Below are 15,192 nucleotides of genomic sequence, written 5' to 3' on the forward strand. Positions count from 1 at the left end.
TCTTCCGGCAGTCAGAAGCGTTTCTCCCATGGTGTGAAGAGTCCTTGGTTGTTTCAGTCAAAATGCGATAGCCAGGTACATTTTCACCAGTTCCACATCAGTTTTCATCTAGACGGATATATCTTTATAATAACACGGTGCTGGCTGTCTGTCCGGGATTCTCTAAGCAGGTATGATGACTGTTAAAATGATAAATAACCTCTGTGTCATATAGGCAGGTAGCTAACTATGCTAGCCATGGTGGTGTTGTGCAAGGACAATTTAGCATTATTCGTGTAGATATAAGTGTTCTTTTTACTTTATGGCAAGCTAACAAATAGATGCTTAGCTAGCACTTGCCCCGATACGTGTGGAGAGATTGTCACGCCAAATTCCATTCAAAAATCTGGCACTTAAACGCTGCCTTGCTAATCTGTAAACCTAAACACTTGGTACAACAGGACGTAACACCTCTAAGGAATCGATATGAGCCACTTTTCATTTCGGCATATTTTCACTACACCAAGCGGAACATATTTCAATACAATTTCAATTTTTAGAATCGGTTCGCCTGTTAATCCGATAAGTCTTTATCCGCTAAAATGCACGAACCAGTGCTGAAAGTTGAATTTTTACTGAGGTAAAGTGCTGCCTGGTGGTTCACTTGTATGCCGAATTTACCAGGAGACCCTAACCGTTCTTCAGTCACGCCCCATCAGGTGAACATCACTCTGTCAGCAAGCCGGCGTTAAACTGACAGATTCTTGAAAGGAGTTTGGCGTAACTCTCTCTCTCTCTGCATACAAGAAAACTGAACGTGACCAGTTCGTCCTCCACCTGACTGTACTGCTGTACCTGAGCTGTGTGTCTGGTTTGTTGCAGGGATGACGTCATTATGGAGTCTGAGGCCAATGCTGACGTCACTGCTACAAGGCAAGTTTACACTACTGTCCTGTCTGGTAGGAAAACACAGTCCAGCTGATCCAGAAAGCCCCTGTAGTGAGGGAACTGTGATGGACATTTGTCATCATTTTGGACATTATATAGACTAAATGATTAATCAAAAAAAAAAGTCAATAGATGAATTGATAATGAAAATAATTGTTAGTTGCAGCCCTATTAATAAGTGAATCCTGGTCGCCTCTCTGTAGCGTCCCAGCATGCCTCCACCTGGACGGGACCCCTCCTGTCCCGCACCATGGCCACGCTTAACCAGATGCACCGGCAGGGGAAGCCCAAGCCGCTGCCTAAGGCGCTGGGCGCCACGTTCGGCCGGCCGCAGCTGAAGGCCGTGATTCTGAAGACCATGATTCGCAAACCCAAGAAACCCAACTCGGCGAACAGGAAGTGCGCCCGGGTTCGCCTGTCCAACGGGAAGGAGGCGGTGGCCTTCATCCCCGGGGAGGGACACAACCTGCAGGAGCACAACGTGGTGCTGGTGCAGGGCGGACGCACGCAGGACCTGCCGGGGGTCAAACTCACGGTGGTGCGCGGCAAATATGACTGCGCTCACGTGGTCAAGAAGAAACAATGAGCTCTGCATGGTGTGTGTGTGTGTGTGTGTGTGTGTATCAGTGTCACAGTTGTTTAATAAATATGTATGCTCTTAATCACGCTGTCATGTGAGTGACTGTCTTCAAGGTGCAGTAAGTCATGGTTTTCTGCCCCATGGCACAAAATGACAAAATTGATTGATATCAGTGACTCAAAAATGACTCGTGCAGCTGCTGAGACTTCTGGTTTTCAAAACTCACTTTCCAGTCCAAATGTTTTAGAACTAAAACTCTGCACCAAACCCGGGTCTCCTGGTTGAGGGACGACCTCCCTGCTCACTACACCAGCCTGCTGATGTGTTTCACCAATACATGGATCAGGTTTAACCCTATTAAAAAAAAACAACAACTAAAATCCGGATGTGTAGAGGCTGTTGGAGTCCAAGACCTGAACAGTGATGCAGTTTGACAGAAAAAAACAATGCTCAAAATTTTAATTTAAAAAGCAATGAAACAATAATAAACAGGGATTAAATTCAGATAGGAGGACAGAGGTGGAAAAGAGCAACATTCAAGTAAATAGTGGGATAATTGAAAGATGAAGACCAAAATAAACAGTAAGGTTTAAATCATAAAGAGCTGTGCCAGCCTGTTACGGTGGATAAACTGGGTTTAGGTGGGTTTAGTACCTGTGAATGAATGAGTTGTACACTACTGAGATATGTCACATTTTTTAGCATTTAACTTGCATGTCAACACTGTATTAGAAAAAGACTGGCCTGCTAATGTACAGTAATGGGAATTCAGAGATCCAGGGTATCAGTGTGATGAAGGACAGTGTGTTCACAGCGCTGAAGACCACCGCCTCATCACAGAACAACAAATCGAGCGCACCCTGTCCCAGCGCCTTTGGCTCCTCCTCGTACTGAGGACAAATGTGTCGTTTGTTTTACACGTCACCGCTCTAGCAAGCAGGTCCCGGTTTGATTTTTTACCTCTTTAGTGTCTTCAGTCTTGCATTATAGTAACGCTACGTTCCCCCTGGAGTTTATTGTGTTAACTGATAAAATAGTGACTTGTTTAGAAAAGGATTGAGCCGAATTTAGCATGCTAACGCCAGATAGCTAGCGAGTATCTAACGTTAGCTAGCATTAGCATGAAGCAAAAGTCAAAGGAGTCCTCCAAACCAAGGATTTTCATTCTCCGGCAGCGGTGATATCCGGACTGTGGAGGAAACCCCGGCGCGTGCGGTCTGTCTGCGGGATACCTGTCAGCGGTAACTTTCATGTTTTGTCTTCAGCTAGCTAGTTCGTTACAAGGGAAAAAACACTGATTGATAAAACGATTACTGCCGGTGCGCAGTTCTGATTGGCTGAATCTTGTTTGAAGCTGCTGTAAAATTCATCGATTGACACACAGCGGTGATGCACAATGGTTAATTTGAATAATAGTTATGTGGTGTTATAATACATAAACACGCGGCTATTTGAATATTAATAATATAAGATTGTAATATACGCATGCCTGCGAGAACATATTTTTATATCTATGGTGACAGCATAACTAATAAAATTAATAACCTAATCTAAAATCACTCCCAAAGCTTCTTATGTGTTGATTAGCAACCACTGTGTTTAGCTGCTGTTCAGAACTATATTCCTTGGCGGAAGAATAAAGTAATTATTTATTTATTGAACATCTGTGTTCTCTTTCACACCTACAGTCTATGTTTCACACCAGTGGCTTTGGATGGAAGTTACTGGCTACAGATGTAATAATAATAAGAATACACTATTTATAAGCAATTTTCAAAACAAAGTTAGAAAGTGCTGAACAGAATTAAAAATGCAATAAAATCTTTAAATCTACTCTAAAAGCAACTGGTAGCAGTGTGAGGAGGCTGAAACAGGAGTTTTATGGTCAGTTCTTGTTAAAAGCCCGGCTCCTGCGTTCTGGATTGGTTGAAGGAGAGAAAGAGTTTTATAGCTGAGACCCAAAGAAATAAAAGCATGAATCAATGAATGAATGAAGTATTTTCTCCATGTCATGAAAGGATAATAAGGTAAAACATATAGACTGAACTGAATCGAAGGCCTGTTGCCCAGACCGATCTTCTGAACTGGTATCTGTATTTACTCAGAGCTGTAGAGCAAGGCACTAACACTGCCAGGGTCGGGGGTTCGATTCCCTGTTTTGCTAAAGATGTGTGACCTCATGGTGCTGTGAGGCACTTTGGAAACAATAATTTACCAAATTACACATGCTAATAATTGAAGATTTCTTTCTTTTCAGTGTACAAAGTGAAATTTAAACTCAAGACTACGGTTATGCTGGCCAGGACTGACACATGCTTAACTGGTCTCTAATTATCTCCTGTTGTCTTTGTTCCAGAGGCCTGGTCTGGTGGAGAGCCGGCAGCTCCCGGACCTCCAGGCTGCAGCAGCTCTCATGACGCTGTAACATGAGAAGTGAAAACAGATGGAGGAGGAAGAAGCAGAGCGGGAGCAGCTGAACGGAGAGGAAGTGGAAGCAGGAAACAGAAGAGAGGATGATCAGCAGCTTCCTGGTGGAGGTAAAGAGAAAAACTCATCTCAGAAACCTTTCTGAAGAACAGAGATTCGTACCGGCAACCTTCTGGTCAGAATCACAGATTTAAGGGTTAAAGGCTTCCAGGAATAGTTACATATTAGGGATTTTTCCTTTACATACTGCATGATAATAATATTGAACATGATCTTGATCTGTCCAAATACTTTTGGAACCCTTAAATTGGAAGTTCCTCTTGACGTTTTTTCATATTTTTTAGTACAATATGGCTGAAAATACCCTCAAAATAAAGCTTAAACCTCTTCACTATTGTGTCTTCTTACATCTAAAATGGTAAATATACAGAACCAAAACACACACAAAAAAAAAATACAGTAGCAGTTTAATCTGAGCTGAACAACAATAGAAGTTTGATGCTGCTTTCACTGAGAGTAGAGCTGATATGTTTTTGTGTGAGAAGAAGCTTGAGCTGTTGATCCTTCAGCAGTTCACTGTGTATGTGGCGAGTAGTGGTTCTCAACGTGGGGTCCGGGGACCACCAGGGGTCCTTGAGTGGGTTCCAGGGGGTCCCCAGCAAACTGATGAATTGTTAAACTTCACTATTATTTAATTTACTAGAAGTTAACACAGTTAGAGAATGTAGAAGAATGATGTTCTGATCATAGTTTCTCTGTTATCTCTCTACCTGCAATACAGACAGTCATGGAGTTCTGGACAAAATCAGACCTGACAATAAAAATATTCTCAGATTTGGGCCCGAGAGACAAAATCTCATCAAATGGGGGTCTGTGGCTCTAATGTGGACTGAACTAGGGTCCTTGATATGGAAAAGGTTGAGAATCACTGCTGTAGAGATAGTAATTTGCTGTTGAATGGTGTCTTTGATTAACCAACATCAGTTTAATTTCCTGCAGGAGAAGGTTCTGTCTCTGACTCCGAGCGTCCCTCCACATCAGCAGAACCTGGTTTAAACCAGAACAGCTGCAGGTCGAAGGCGCTCCACCGCTGCTCGGTCTGCGGCAAAGAGTTCTCCCGGCCGTACCGGCTGGTGCGACACATGACCACGCACTCCGGCGACAAACCGTACAGCTGCTCCGTCTGCGGGAAGCGCTTCACGCGGAAAATAAACGTGGTCGTCCACCAGCGGGTGCACACCGGGGAGAAACCGTACTCCTGCTCCGAGTGCGGGGCGAGCTACGCCCAGCCGGGATGCCTGCGGCGCCACCGGCTCCACCACGCCGCCGAGAAGCCCTACCGCTGCTCGGCGTGCGGCCGCGGCTTCGTCCAGCGCCGCTACCTGGTGCAGCACGAGCGGACGCACACCGGGGAGCGGCCCTTCCCCTGCCCGCTCTGCCCCAAGCGCTTCGCCTCCACCACCGGCCTGAAGACCCACCAGAAGACGCACGGCGAGGAGAACCTGCACTCCTGCTCCTTCTGCGACAAGGTGTTCTCCACGCCGTCGTCGTTCCGGGACCACGTCAGGCTGCACACCGGACAGAAGCCGCACCCCTGCCCGCTCTGCTGGAAGAGCTTCAACCGGCCCGGCCTGCTGAGGAAACACATGAGGACACACGCTGCAGAGGAGGGCAGCGGGGAGAAACCTGCAGCTGGAGCTAGCAAGGTGAGACCTGCTGCAGCCGTTCACATTAAAGCTGCACTTACAAATAATAAGGGTAAACATTATTAACAGTTTACAAAGTGCTTTAACAACCAGATGAGCATCATACAAAAGGTCAAAATAGAGGGTAAAAACAATATGATACATTTTTAAATTGTTGTTTACATTCTAGCAGCCAATGGCATCGCTAGAAAGATTTGAGTCTCAGAAATAAACAGAATTCTGCAGTCAGACTTTGTTGTCACTGAACTTTTATTGATCACATCGTATCCTGGTTGTATTGATCCTGAACCTCAGATCACGTATTGAATCGTATCAGGAGAGAAACAGATCGTCCGTCACTAAAAGACATCATGAAACATCCTGTGTGAAGCGTCTGTACTGTCGTTGTGTTTTACAAAAGGCTCGCTGGTTTCCAAAATGAATAATCACACGTTGTCTTCATCTTCTGGAGGAAACGGCTCTGCGCTGCTTCCTGTGTGAGAAAGACTTCTCCACCTCAGAGAAGCTGCAGCAGCACGAGCTGCTCCACCAGAGGGCGCTGCAGTACGTGTGCGACATCTGCGGCCGGGGTTTCAGCAGGACGTCCCGCCTGCAGGAGCACATGAGGTCCCACACCGGGGAGAGGCCCTTCCAGTGCGACGTCTGCAAGAAACGCTTCTCCATCCAGAGAGTTTTCAGGAAGCACCAGGAGATCCACAGCAGGGAGGCAGGAGGCGCCCCGCCCGCCAACGGCTCCCTGCTGCCCGGAGACCAGGTGAGGGGGCGGGGTTTACCTCTGATGGACAGGTGACACCGGAAAAATTATTTTGCAGAGGTGGGGACTCGAGTCACATGACTTGGACTTGAGTCAGACTTGAGTCACAATTTGAATAGCTTGAGACTTGACTTGATGCATGAAGAGAAGACTTGAGCCTTGACTTGACTTGGGTTCTGGTGACTTGGGACTTGACTCTGACTTGTACTTTGATGACTTGAAAAGGTTTCTAAAGTCTTGACTTGAGATCTTGTGTTTGTGTAAATGACTTAGATTGAAAGTGATGAGATTTGTTCCAGCGGACGACTGAATTTAAATTCTGTTTTCTGAATTTGTATGGAATGATTGAATTTATTGAAGTTGAAACTGATTATAGAAATCAAACTCATGATGCTCTTACCAAGTTTTTATCCTATTAAAACCATATTGCATTGAAAAGTCCTAGATATTTAGTTTTCTTTAAGATATTAAATTGATACTGGACTCTTGATTTGTTCTGACTTGACTTGCTGTTCTACATTTAGACTTGAGACTTGACTTCAGACTTGTGCTTCAAGACTTGAGGGACTCAAGCGAAGTTGACTTGGTCACACCTCTGTTATTTTGTAATACATGGGCACAGCTGAGTAAAGTGTGTGCATGAGTAACTAAAGCGTGGAAACAGTTTAAAACAATACAAACTGTTCTGGGTTGTCCTGCTGGATCAGTGGTCTAAGGCACTGTACCTTGTAAACATAAAGTCCTGGGTTTGAATCCGGACCGGGCCTTTGTCACATGCCATATTGTGTGTCATGATATCCCAAAATCACCATATCATCACCATATGATTCCACTGAAAGACGATAAACCAGAATATTGAATTATCGCCCAGCTGTACTTATAGTTGAGAACATTCATTAGCATGTTCAGTCAGGAATAGGATCTTTCCCCCCACTTTTTGTTAATGTATTTTTATTTATTTATTAAGTAAAAATGGTCTTGGTTTCTATACCAAGCATCATGTAAAATGTTATTAAAGTCTCAAATTTGACTTCCTTAAATCTGCAGATGCTGTAGATCTGACAGCAGTTCAAATATCCTGAGTTTGATTCTAAAACATGAGCATGGCAACAGAAGAGGGAAAAAAACTGAATAACGTCAAATAACACTTGCAATCGTTGAAAATGCACACAATTCTCGGAGTAAACGTTATTTAATATTTTCTTGACGTAAAAAAAAAAACTTGAACGGGACTTTTTGTAGCGGGGAACCAAAACCACAAAACCTGTTTTCCCGTAGGACATGTTCCGCCGCCGCACAGCTTCCCTGCTGGTTCAAGCTAACAGCAACACAGCGGAGTGTTATCATGAGCGACGCGGTTCAGCTAAGGTCAGCTGGAGCCTGATGATCCGGTAAAATTAATGGAAAAAATTATCTCTTTGCAAATTAATAAGTTTTGCCAAAGTTTTACGATCGTAAGAGTGGATTTTAAACGAGCCGCCGATGCTAAATGTGACGGAAAGTAACGTTAACGCTGCAAAACGAGTACCGGCTCTGGAAAAGACTGTTTTTATAGCAACGTTACCGTTTCTCAAACCAGGATACCGTACTTTATCAGCACCAACATAACAGCCGATATGGAAGCTGCATTATGATTAAAAAAAAAATACACAATATCCAAACCCTGGCCCTGGACCCGTCTGTGTCGCGCTCTGTGTCAGTGTTGTGGGCTGGTGGGAGTTTTCTGTTTTACTACAGAGGAAATCATCAAAATAAATCTAATATACAGGCTGTGATATAATAATGTAATGCTCCTAGTTGAGGTGATGTTAGTCTGTTCATCAGTTCATCAGAAGCTACTTTGGTCCTGTGTGAAGTTACACCTGTTGCTTCAGTGGTTTTATCAGGTTCACTCCCGGGCCGAATTAAAGTCTGGATACACAAGAAACGCGTGTTGCTAATATTGCAATGTTACTAAACTAAATTAAACCCTAACTAAACTAAAACCTGATTACATTACTAAAACAAACCCTGTCTAAACCCCCAAGGACCGGGGTTTAGTTTAATCAGGGTTTAGTTTAACATTGCAACGTAGTCAGGGTTTAGTTTAGTTTAGTTTAGTTTAGTGAGGGTTTAGTTTAGTTTAGTAACATTGCAGTGTAGTCAGGTTTTAGTTTAGTTCAACTTCACTGTTTCATTCAGTAGAAGTTAACTGTCACAGTGGCACAGTATTTTGCTAAATGTCGTGATCATGATTAATAATCACAATTATTTGTCTCAGTTTCAGGAAACAAAATTATTTGAATGCACTTTCGCAGCTTTCCTTGTGTTTCTCAAAGCAGCAGCAGCTAGAAAGTCTTGTTTTCTGTCTTACTGTCTTATTATGTCTTTATTTACTAAATTCATATATTAAATAGTTCCTACTTTATTACTTTGGGTTCAGCTCCAAGACAAACTGTCAGAATCTGTTGTTGTTTCTCATCTGATTTCAAACCAAAGAGTCTCCAGATGGTTTTCAGGTCGGGTCGATCCGTTCTTTTCCACAGATTCTCTCTGTAAAGTTTCTCTGCTGCTTCATCTGAACTTTGTTTTGGTCACATGACGCACGTTGAGCTGAGAGGCTGTGATTGGTCGGGAGTGATGGGAGAGCTTCATATACCACACTGGGAAATATAAACACTTCAGTATCGCCGTGTACGATTATCTGCAATTAATTGTGCAGCCATAATGTTTATCTGAGTGATGTAAAGACATGGAGAGGAAAAGTGGGAGAAAATAATATGGAACAAAATGTGAATGAATAAAACAACAGGATCCTGCAGCCGGCGGTTCCAGAGCAGATGTGGAGGCACAGTGATGTCGTACAGTGACAGTCTCAGTTATCACACTGAAAGTGAAACAGTTTGATCGGTCTTTGTTCCAGGTGTCGGATGCTCAGCTCATCATGTCTGACCGCTCGCCGCCTGCCGGCTGTAACGGGCTGCGGGACCGTACAGCTGAGGACCTAGAGGAGGACAGGCAGTCCAGAGCTGTGACTGAAGCTCTGCACTTCCAGCCCGGTGAGCACGGACTTCCAAACACGCCAAGGTCTAAACACAACCATAACTGTACAATACAATAAAATGCACATAGTAAAAACCAAGTCAACAATGTACAGTACCTGCAGACAAAACCCAGAGACTACAAGTAACATGAATAAAACTCAACACATCAAGTCTTTTGGGCTGCTCATAAATCAATTAACATGCATGTTACCACTAAAAAGCTTAGAGAAATGAAGCTAGACCTTCATTCATTCAAGACTATAATGTGAAAATCAGGTAAATGTTTTTTGTTTTGTTTTTATTTTACAACCTTTGTTTATTTGAGCACATGAATCAATAACAGTATAAGAGCACTTGTAAATGACAGTGTGTTGTGTTATAATACAAGAAGGTGGTTACATAAACAGTGACTAGGACAGTATCGTAAAAAAAAAAAAAAGACAATAACATACAAAACAAACAAAGAAACATGGTCAACTTGGTCAATTTTCACAGAAAACATTCAATACCTGGGTCAGATACTTATCCCACATCTCATTAAACAGGAATATATCATCATTTCCCTTCAGGCTGAAATATAATGGCTCTTTACTCAGGGAAACTGGAAAAGTATTTTTTTCTGCCTGGGCAAAGAAAGGCCCCACATCAAATTTCTTGGAGGAGCCTTTCGTTGAACATCTAATTTTTTCCAGCTGTATGAGATTGAAAATATCCTTTATCCATGAAGTGTGAGAACGGGGCGTTATCAGACGTCTAGCCAGTAATGTAACCCAGGCTGTGAGATCTGCCTGGAGCGTAGGGACCGGTGATCCTGGTAAATCTAAAGTGTCTTTTACCTTTCCCGTTCGGACCTGAAGTGTCGCTGGTCCTGTCAGACTCAGACGGGCCGGCAGGCGTCAGGAAGAAGCCGCACGTCTGTCCGGTGTGCGGGAAGAGCTACCCCAGGCCGTCCCGCCTGAAGGAGCACGTCAAGATCCACGCGGCGGAGAAGCTGTACTCCTGCTCGGTGTGCGGCAAGGCCTTCTCCACCTCCACCAACCTGAGAGCCCACGAGAAAATCCACATGGCGGATAAACCTCATCCCTGCAGCATCTGCCCCAAGAGCTTCCTGCGGCCCTGTCTGCTGAGGAAACACATGAGGATCCACATCCGGGACGGACTCATCGCCGACCCGGCCGACGGCGCCAAGGTCAGGCTGCCGTCTGTCTGCAGTTCAGTTCTCTGCATTTAAGACCTTTAAAAGTGTTAAAATGTCCTGAAGCAGCAGTGATTCAGAACAGAAAGCTTCTTAAGGTCCTGGACATACTGTGCAGAAATTTAAGGATGATTTAGCTCTTACAGAAGTGTCCTAACTTGAGAATATTCTAATTTAGGAATCCTGTTTTAGAATAACACTGAACCAGTCCTAGATTAAAAAAATAACGGACAAAGATGGCAGCCAGACTTCTGCTGGGTCTGAATGACAATGAAGAGAGACGTAGAGATAGAGAGGTTGATGAAACCTCAAGATGAACTCCTTAACTTCCCGGATGATGTATCGATTGGATATTGATTGATTAGATAAGACAGGACGCAACCATGAGTTAAGGGTTTGCTTCTGTAAAAGCATAATAAGATTTTTCCTATCTTTGAAACTTAAGATAAGACAGGACAAGAACAAGAATCCTGGTTTCCATCTGAATAAAGTCTCTCTCTCTCTCGCCTTGATAAATCTTCTATTTATCACTCAGTTTGCAGTCAGAATTTATTATTGTTGAAGAAATTGTTCATGTAACAGCATGTTCTATGGATAAGCAAAATAATCCAAAAGTAACATATTTCAGATCAGATAATATATTGGGAGTAACAGTGGATTAGTTACTGAACCCTGAACTGTAATATTGTCTCTCTTTCAGGAATTCTGGTTCAACATTAAAGTTGCAGAAGAGGCGGAGGAAGCGGAGAGAGAGGAGAAGGAAGGGATGAAGGAGGAAGAGGAGGAGGAGGAGGAGGAGGATCTGGAGGAGCAGGTGGGGAAACCAGAAAATCACTGCAGCTGTAAAGGGACAAAGCGCTCAATTTAAGAATCCACTGATCTGTTATTCTGACAGAACAGAGGAACACAGGAGCACACTATTATTATTATTATTATTATTATTATTATTAATAATAAACTCTGTCTACCTTTCCTCCAGGAGCCAGAAGGCCAGTCCAGCACCTCTGAATCCTTCATCCCCAAACCCAGAGCTTTCCCCGGTAACCATGGCGACCCGGACTTGTCAGGACGGCTGGTGCTGGAGGACGAGGAGGACAAGGTGGAGAACGAGGAAGGAGACGTCAGCGGCCTGATCAACTCAGACGGCGAGGAAGAAGACTGGAGACCGGCGAGGATCGGTAAGTGATGATGTCAGAGATGATGTCAGAGATGATGTCAGAGATGAGGTAGTAACACTGTTATTAATAGTAGAGGCAGTAGTGGTAGTAGTGGTGTAAATTTGTTAAGAAAGGTGTTGCACAAATATTGTTTATTATAATGTTTATTTGTCCAAATAATAAACAGTTGAAGTAAATGAGAGAAGAATATGTATTTACATTTGCTCTCTATGAAAATGTTCTTATTCAATGCTTGAGTTGTCTGAAGGAACTGAAGATAATGAAAATAATCAAATCTGCTGAATGTATTGACAGCAGAATAATACTGCAGATAAACACAGAGCATGTTCATTGACAGATTGACAGATTCAGTTGTTTTTCATAACTCCCTCCACCTCGCTGTCCTCCAACAGACCAACACGGCCGCTCGGAGCTGCTGGACGGCGACGGCGGCGGCGGCGGCGGCGGCGGAGGCAAACGGAAGCACTGCTGCCCGGTGTGCGGCCGCGACTGCCAGAAGGCGTCGGCGCTGCAGAAGCACCTGAGGATCCACTCCGGAGAGCGGCCCTACCAGTGCCCCACCTGCAGGAAGAGCTTCACCCAGCAGGTGCACATGACGGAGCACCAGAGGATCCACACCGGGGAGAAACCCTACACCTGCGCCCACTGCGGCAAGAGCTTCACCTTCTCCAGCGCGCTGCGGCGGCACCAGCGGCTGCACACCGACGCCCGGCCGTACCAGTGCTCCGTCTGCCAGAAGACCTTCAAGCAGCAGAGTTCTCTGAAGAGCCACCAGATGACGCACTCCGGCGTCCGCTACCAGTGTCCCTTCTGCAGCAAGAGCTTCAGCCGGGCGCTGGAGCTCACCTACCACGTCGGCATGCACTCTGAGGCCCGGCCGTACTTCTGCGACATCTGCAAGAAGAACCTCAGCGGCGCCAGGATCTTCCGTAACCACATGAAGAAACACGAGTCGCCGTCCTCGTCTCTGTCGTCTCTGTCGTCTTTATCTTCTCGCTCGGGGACGCAGGAGGCGGAGACGCTCTGACGTCAAAACAAAACACTGAGGCACGACTCAAATACTTTAACATTAGTTACTGAACGGTGAAACACCAGAACCGGCTGCTCCGGGCGCCGAGTCGCCACAACAAGGCTGCGATTTGTCAGCAACCAATCACATCAGGACTAGCGCTTGCCTGGTAACCAATGATGCTGCTGGAGAAGTTATTCCAGCATGAGAGCAGTGACTTTTTTACCATTAAGTTAAAGATTTTTAGCTGATGGACCGACGGACAGACGCTGATCTGTCTGGTGATTGAAAGAGGAAAGGAAACAGGAATGTGAAGCGGAGCGTCCGGTCCTGCACTCCGACACGACCGCTGCTCTGATTCTCCGGTCCGACTGGCTCCCTGTTTACTATTTAGTTTACTGTTTCAGTGTTTCAGGCATGAGCCTTCTTGGGCTACTGTCCGAATTCTCAAATCAAATTTGGCATACAATTGAGGGCACTAAATATATCCCACAATGCCCCGTAATATCTAGTTAACAAAGCAAACTGTTGAAATGAAAGCTCCAGCAGCTCCAGCAGTCTCTGCTCACTGAGCTGCAGCTCGTCTCAGGGCGAGACGTGATTTAATTAGGATCGATATCAAAAGCTCAAACTCTACAGGAATCATTTGGACGCTGAATGACGACAAAAGACAATACTGTACACTACCAGTCAAAAGTTTGGACACGGCACATTTGTCTTTGTTTTTACTATTTTCCACATTTTAGAATAATAGTAAAGACATCAAAACTATGAAATAACACAAATGGAATTAAGCAGTGAACAAAAAAGTATTAAATCAAAACTATCTTATATTTTAGATTCTTTGCCTTGATGGAAAGGCAAAGGCTTTGGAAAGAAATTCATACGTAGGATCAACTTCACTATTTATATTTGTCTAAGAAACTCATTTCAAGCATTTAAGCAGAAGCCTTTAGATCAAAATGGCTTTAAGAGAATGAGAAACATTCAGTCAGGAGTCAGACTGGTAAATATAGTGTAGATGTTGGAATTCATGTTTATTTAGTAAACTATTTAATGTCTCCATGGACGTTGCCTAGATGGGGATTAGGGAGTAGGCTCGGGCCGATATTCGATATTATCGAATGTCGCAATATTTTGTGAATATCGCTATATTTCCTGCAATATTGAATATCGGCTGTTAATAATAATTATTATTATTATTATAGCCTAGAAATTTGATGTAATGTGGAAGAAATAAAATCAAATACCCCCCAAAAAAGCAGGGGGGAAAAAAGAAACCCCGCCACCGCACCCCACACAATATTTTGGCGGGACAGTATCGCAATATAAAATTTTGGATATCACCCAAGCCTTGTAGTGAGTAGGGAGCCATTTCAGACGCAGGGAGACTCCCGCCCGTCCACAGGGAGGTCGGAGGTCAGAGGTCGGAGGATCCAGCGCGTCGCTCATGGACACTTCCTGTGCGGACACTCGGGGGATCGAACCCGGAGCTTTAAGTGGGTTTCTGTCTGACCGCTCGCCGCTCTGCTGCTGCTGCTAATGAATCTGACAGGAGAGCGCCGGCGAGTCGAAGCCGAAGGGCCTGAAGAAGACTCGTGACGTGCCGCCGAGTCTCCGTGCCGCAGAGTCTCCGTGCCGCCGAGTCTCCGTGCCGCCGAGTCACCGTGCCGCCGAGTCTCTGTGCCGCCGAGTCTCCGTGCCGCCGAGTCTCCGGTCAGCCTCGCTGTGAAAGACAAGAGACGCTTATTTAAAACAGAAATCAGTCAAATTCACTTCTGACTACTGCTGTGTAACCCGGTGTGTCTCGTCTTGATAGTTCGCCTCATATCTGGATCATGTAGGATTATTGTTAAATAAAGCTACTGAAATATGAGTCGTGTGTATTCACTGAATACAGAGTCTGCAGGTCCTTTAAACGTCTGGAAAAACTCTTAAATTATCTCAATTTAAGGACTTAAAAAGTATTAAAATGTGTTAAATCCAGCTATTAGAGGTCTTATTTTATCTCCATGTAATGTCATGTCAGGTGGGAGACGGGACTTTGACAAAACAGATTCTGACAATATATAAAAATCGAGTCTCTCACTTTTTTTCGCCTATTCACAATTATTGGTAAACGTATTATTTTCTTTGTTCCATCATAAGTTTCCTCCGACAGGATTTCGGTGTTCCACTTGTTCAGACTGAAAGGTTTAATAAACATAAAAAAAGAGATTAACTTAAAAACAGTTCAGCAGCAGGACTAGTTTTTTATATATAGTCAGAATCTGCTTTGTCGGCGTTCCTTTATGTGCTAGAAGTGATTTTCAGACTGTTCCTCCAGACAACGGCAGTGAATGGAGAGAGAAAAAAAACATTTCTCCAGTCTGCTCTACCGGAGCAATAGATCA

At 44.3% G+C, this 15,192-nt stretch overlaps 2 protein-coding genes across 2 annotated transcripts; both read left to right on the forward strand.

The window, feature by feature from the left end:
- Positions 1-21: 21 nt before the first annotated feature.
- On the forward strand, positions 22-1,592 carry mrps12 (mitochondrial ribosomal protein S12). The gene is made up of 3 exons (XM_071923557.2): positions 22-170; positions 862-912; positions 1,131-1,592. The coding sequence occupies exons 2-3, from the start codon at positions 864-866 to the stop codon at positions 1,511-1,513; spliced, it is 432 nt and encodes a 143-aa protein (XP_071779658.1). The 5' UTR covers positions 22-170; positions 862-863; the 3' UTR covers positions 1,514-1,592.
- Positions 1,593-3,950: 2,358 nt separating this feature from the next.
- Positions 3,951-13,064, forward strand: LOC139930357 (uncharacterized). The gene is made up of 8 exons (XM_078287051.1): positions 3,951-4,044; positions 4,934-5,640; positions 6,092-6,394; positions 9,297-9,432; positions 10,275-10,606; positions 11,313-11,426; positions 11,592-11,790; positions 12,183-13,064. The coding sequence occupies exons 1-8, from the start codon at positions 3,951-3,953 to the stop codon at positions 12,815-12,817; spliced, it is 2,520 nt and encodes an 839-aa protein (XP_078143177.1). The 3' UTR covers positions 12,818-13,064.
- Positions 13,065-15,192: the final 2,128 nt, after the last annotated feature.

This window comes from Centroberyx gerrardi, chromosome 12 (genome assembly GCF_048128805.1).
Source record: "Centroberyx gerrardi isolate f3 chromosome 12, fCenGer3.hap1.cur.20231027, whole genome shotgun sequence".
Lineage (NCBI taxonomy): Eukaryota > Metazoa > Chordata > Actinopteri > Beryciformes > Berycidae > Centroberyx > Centroberyx gerrardi.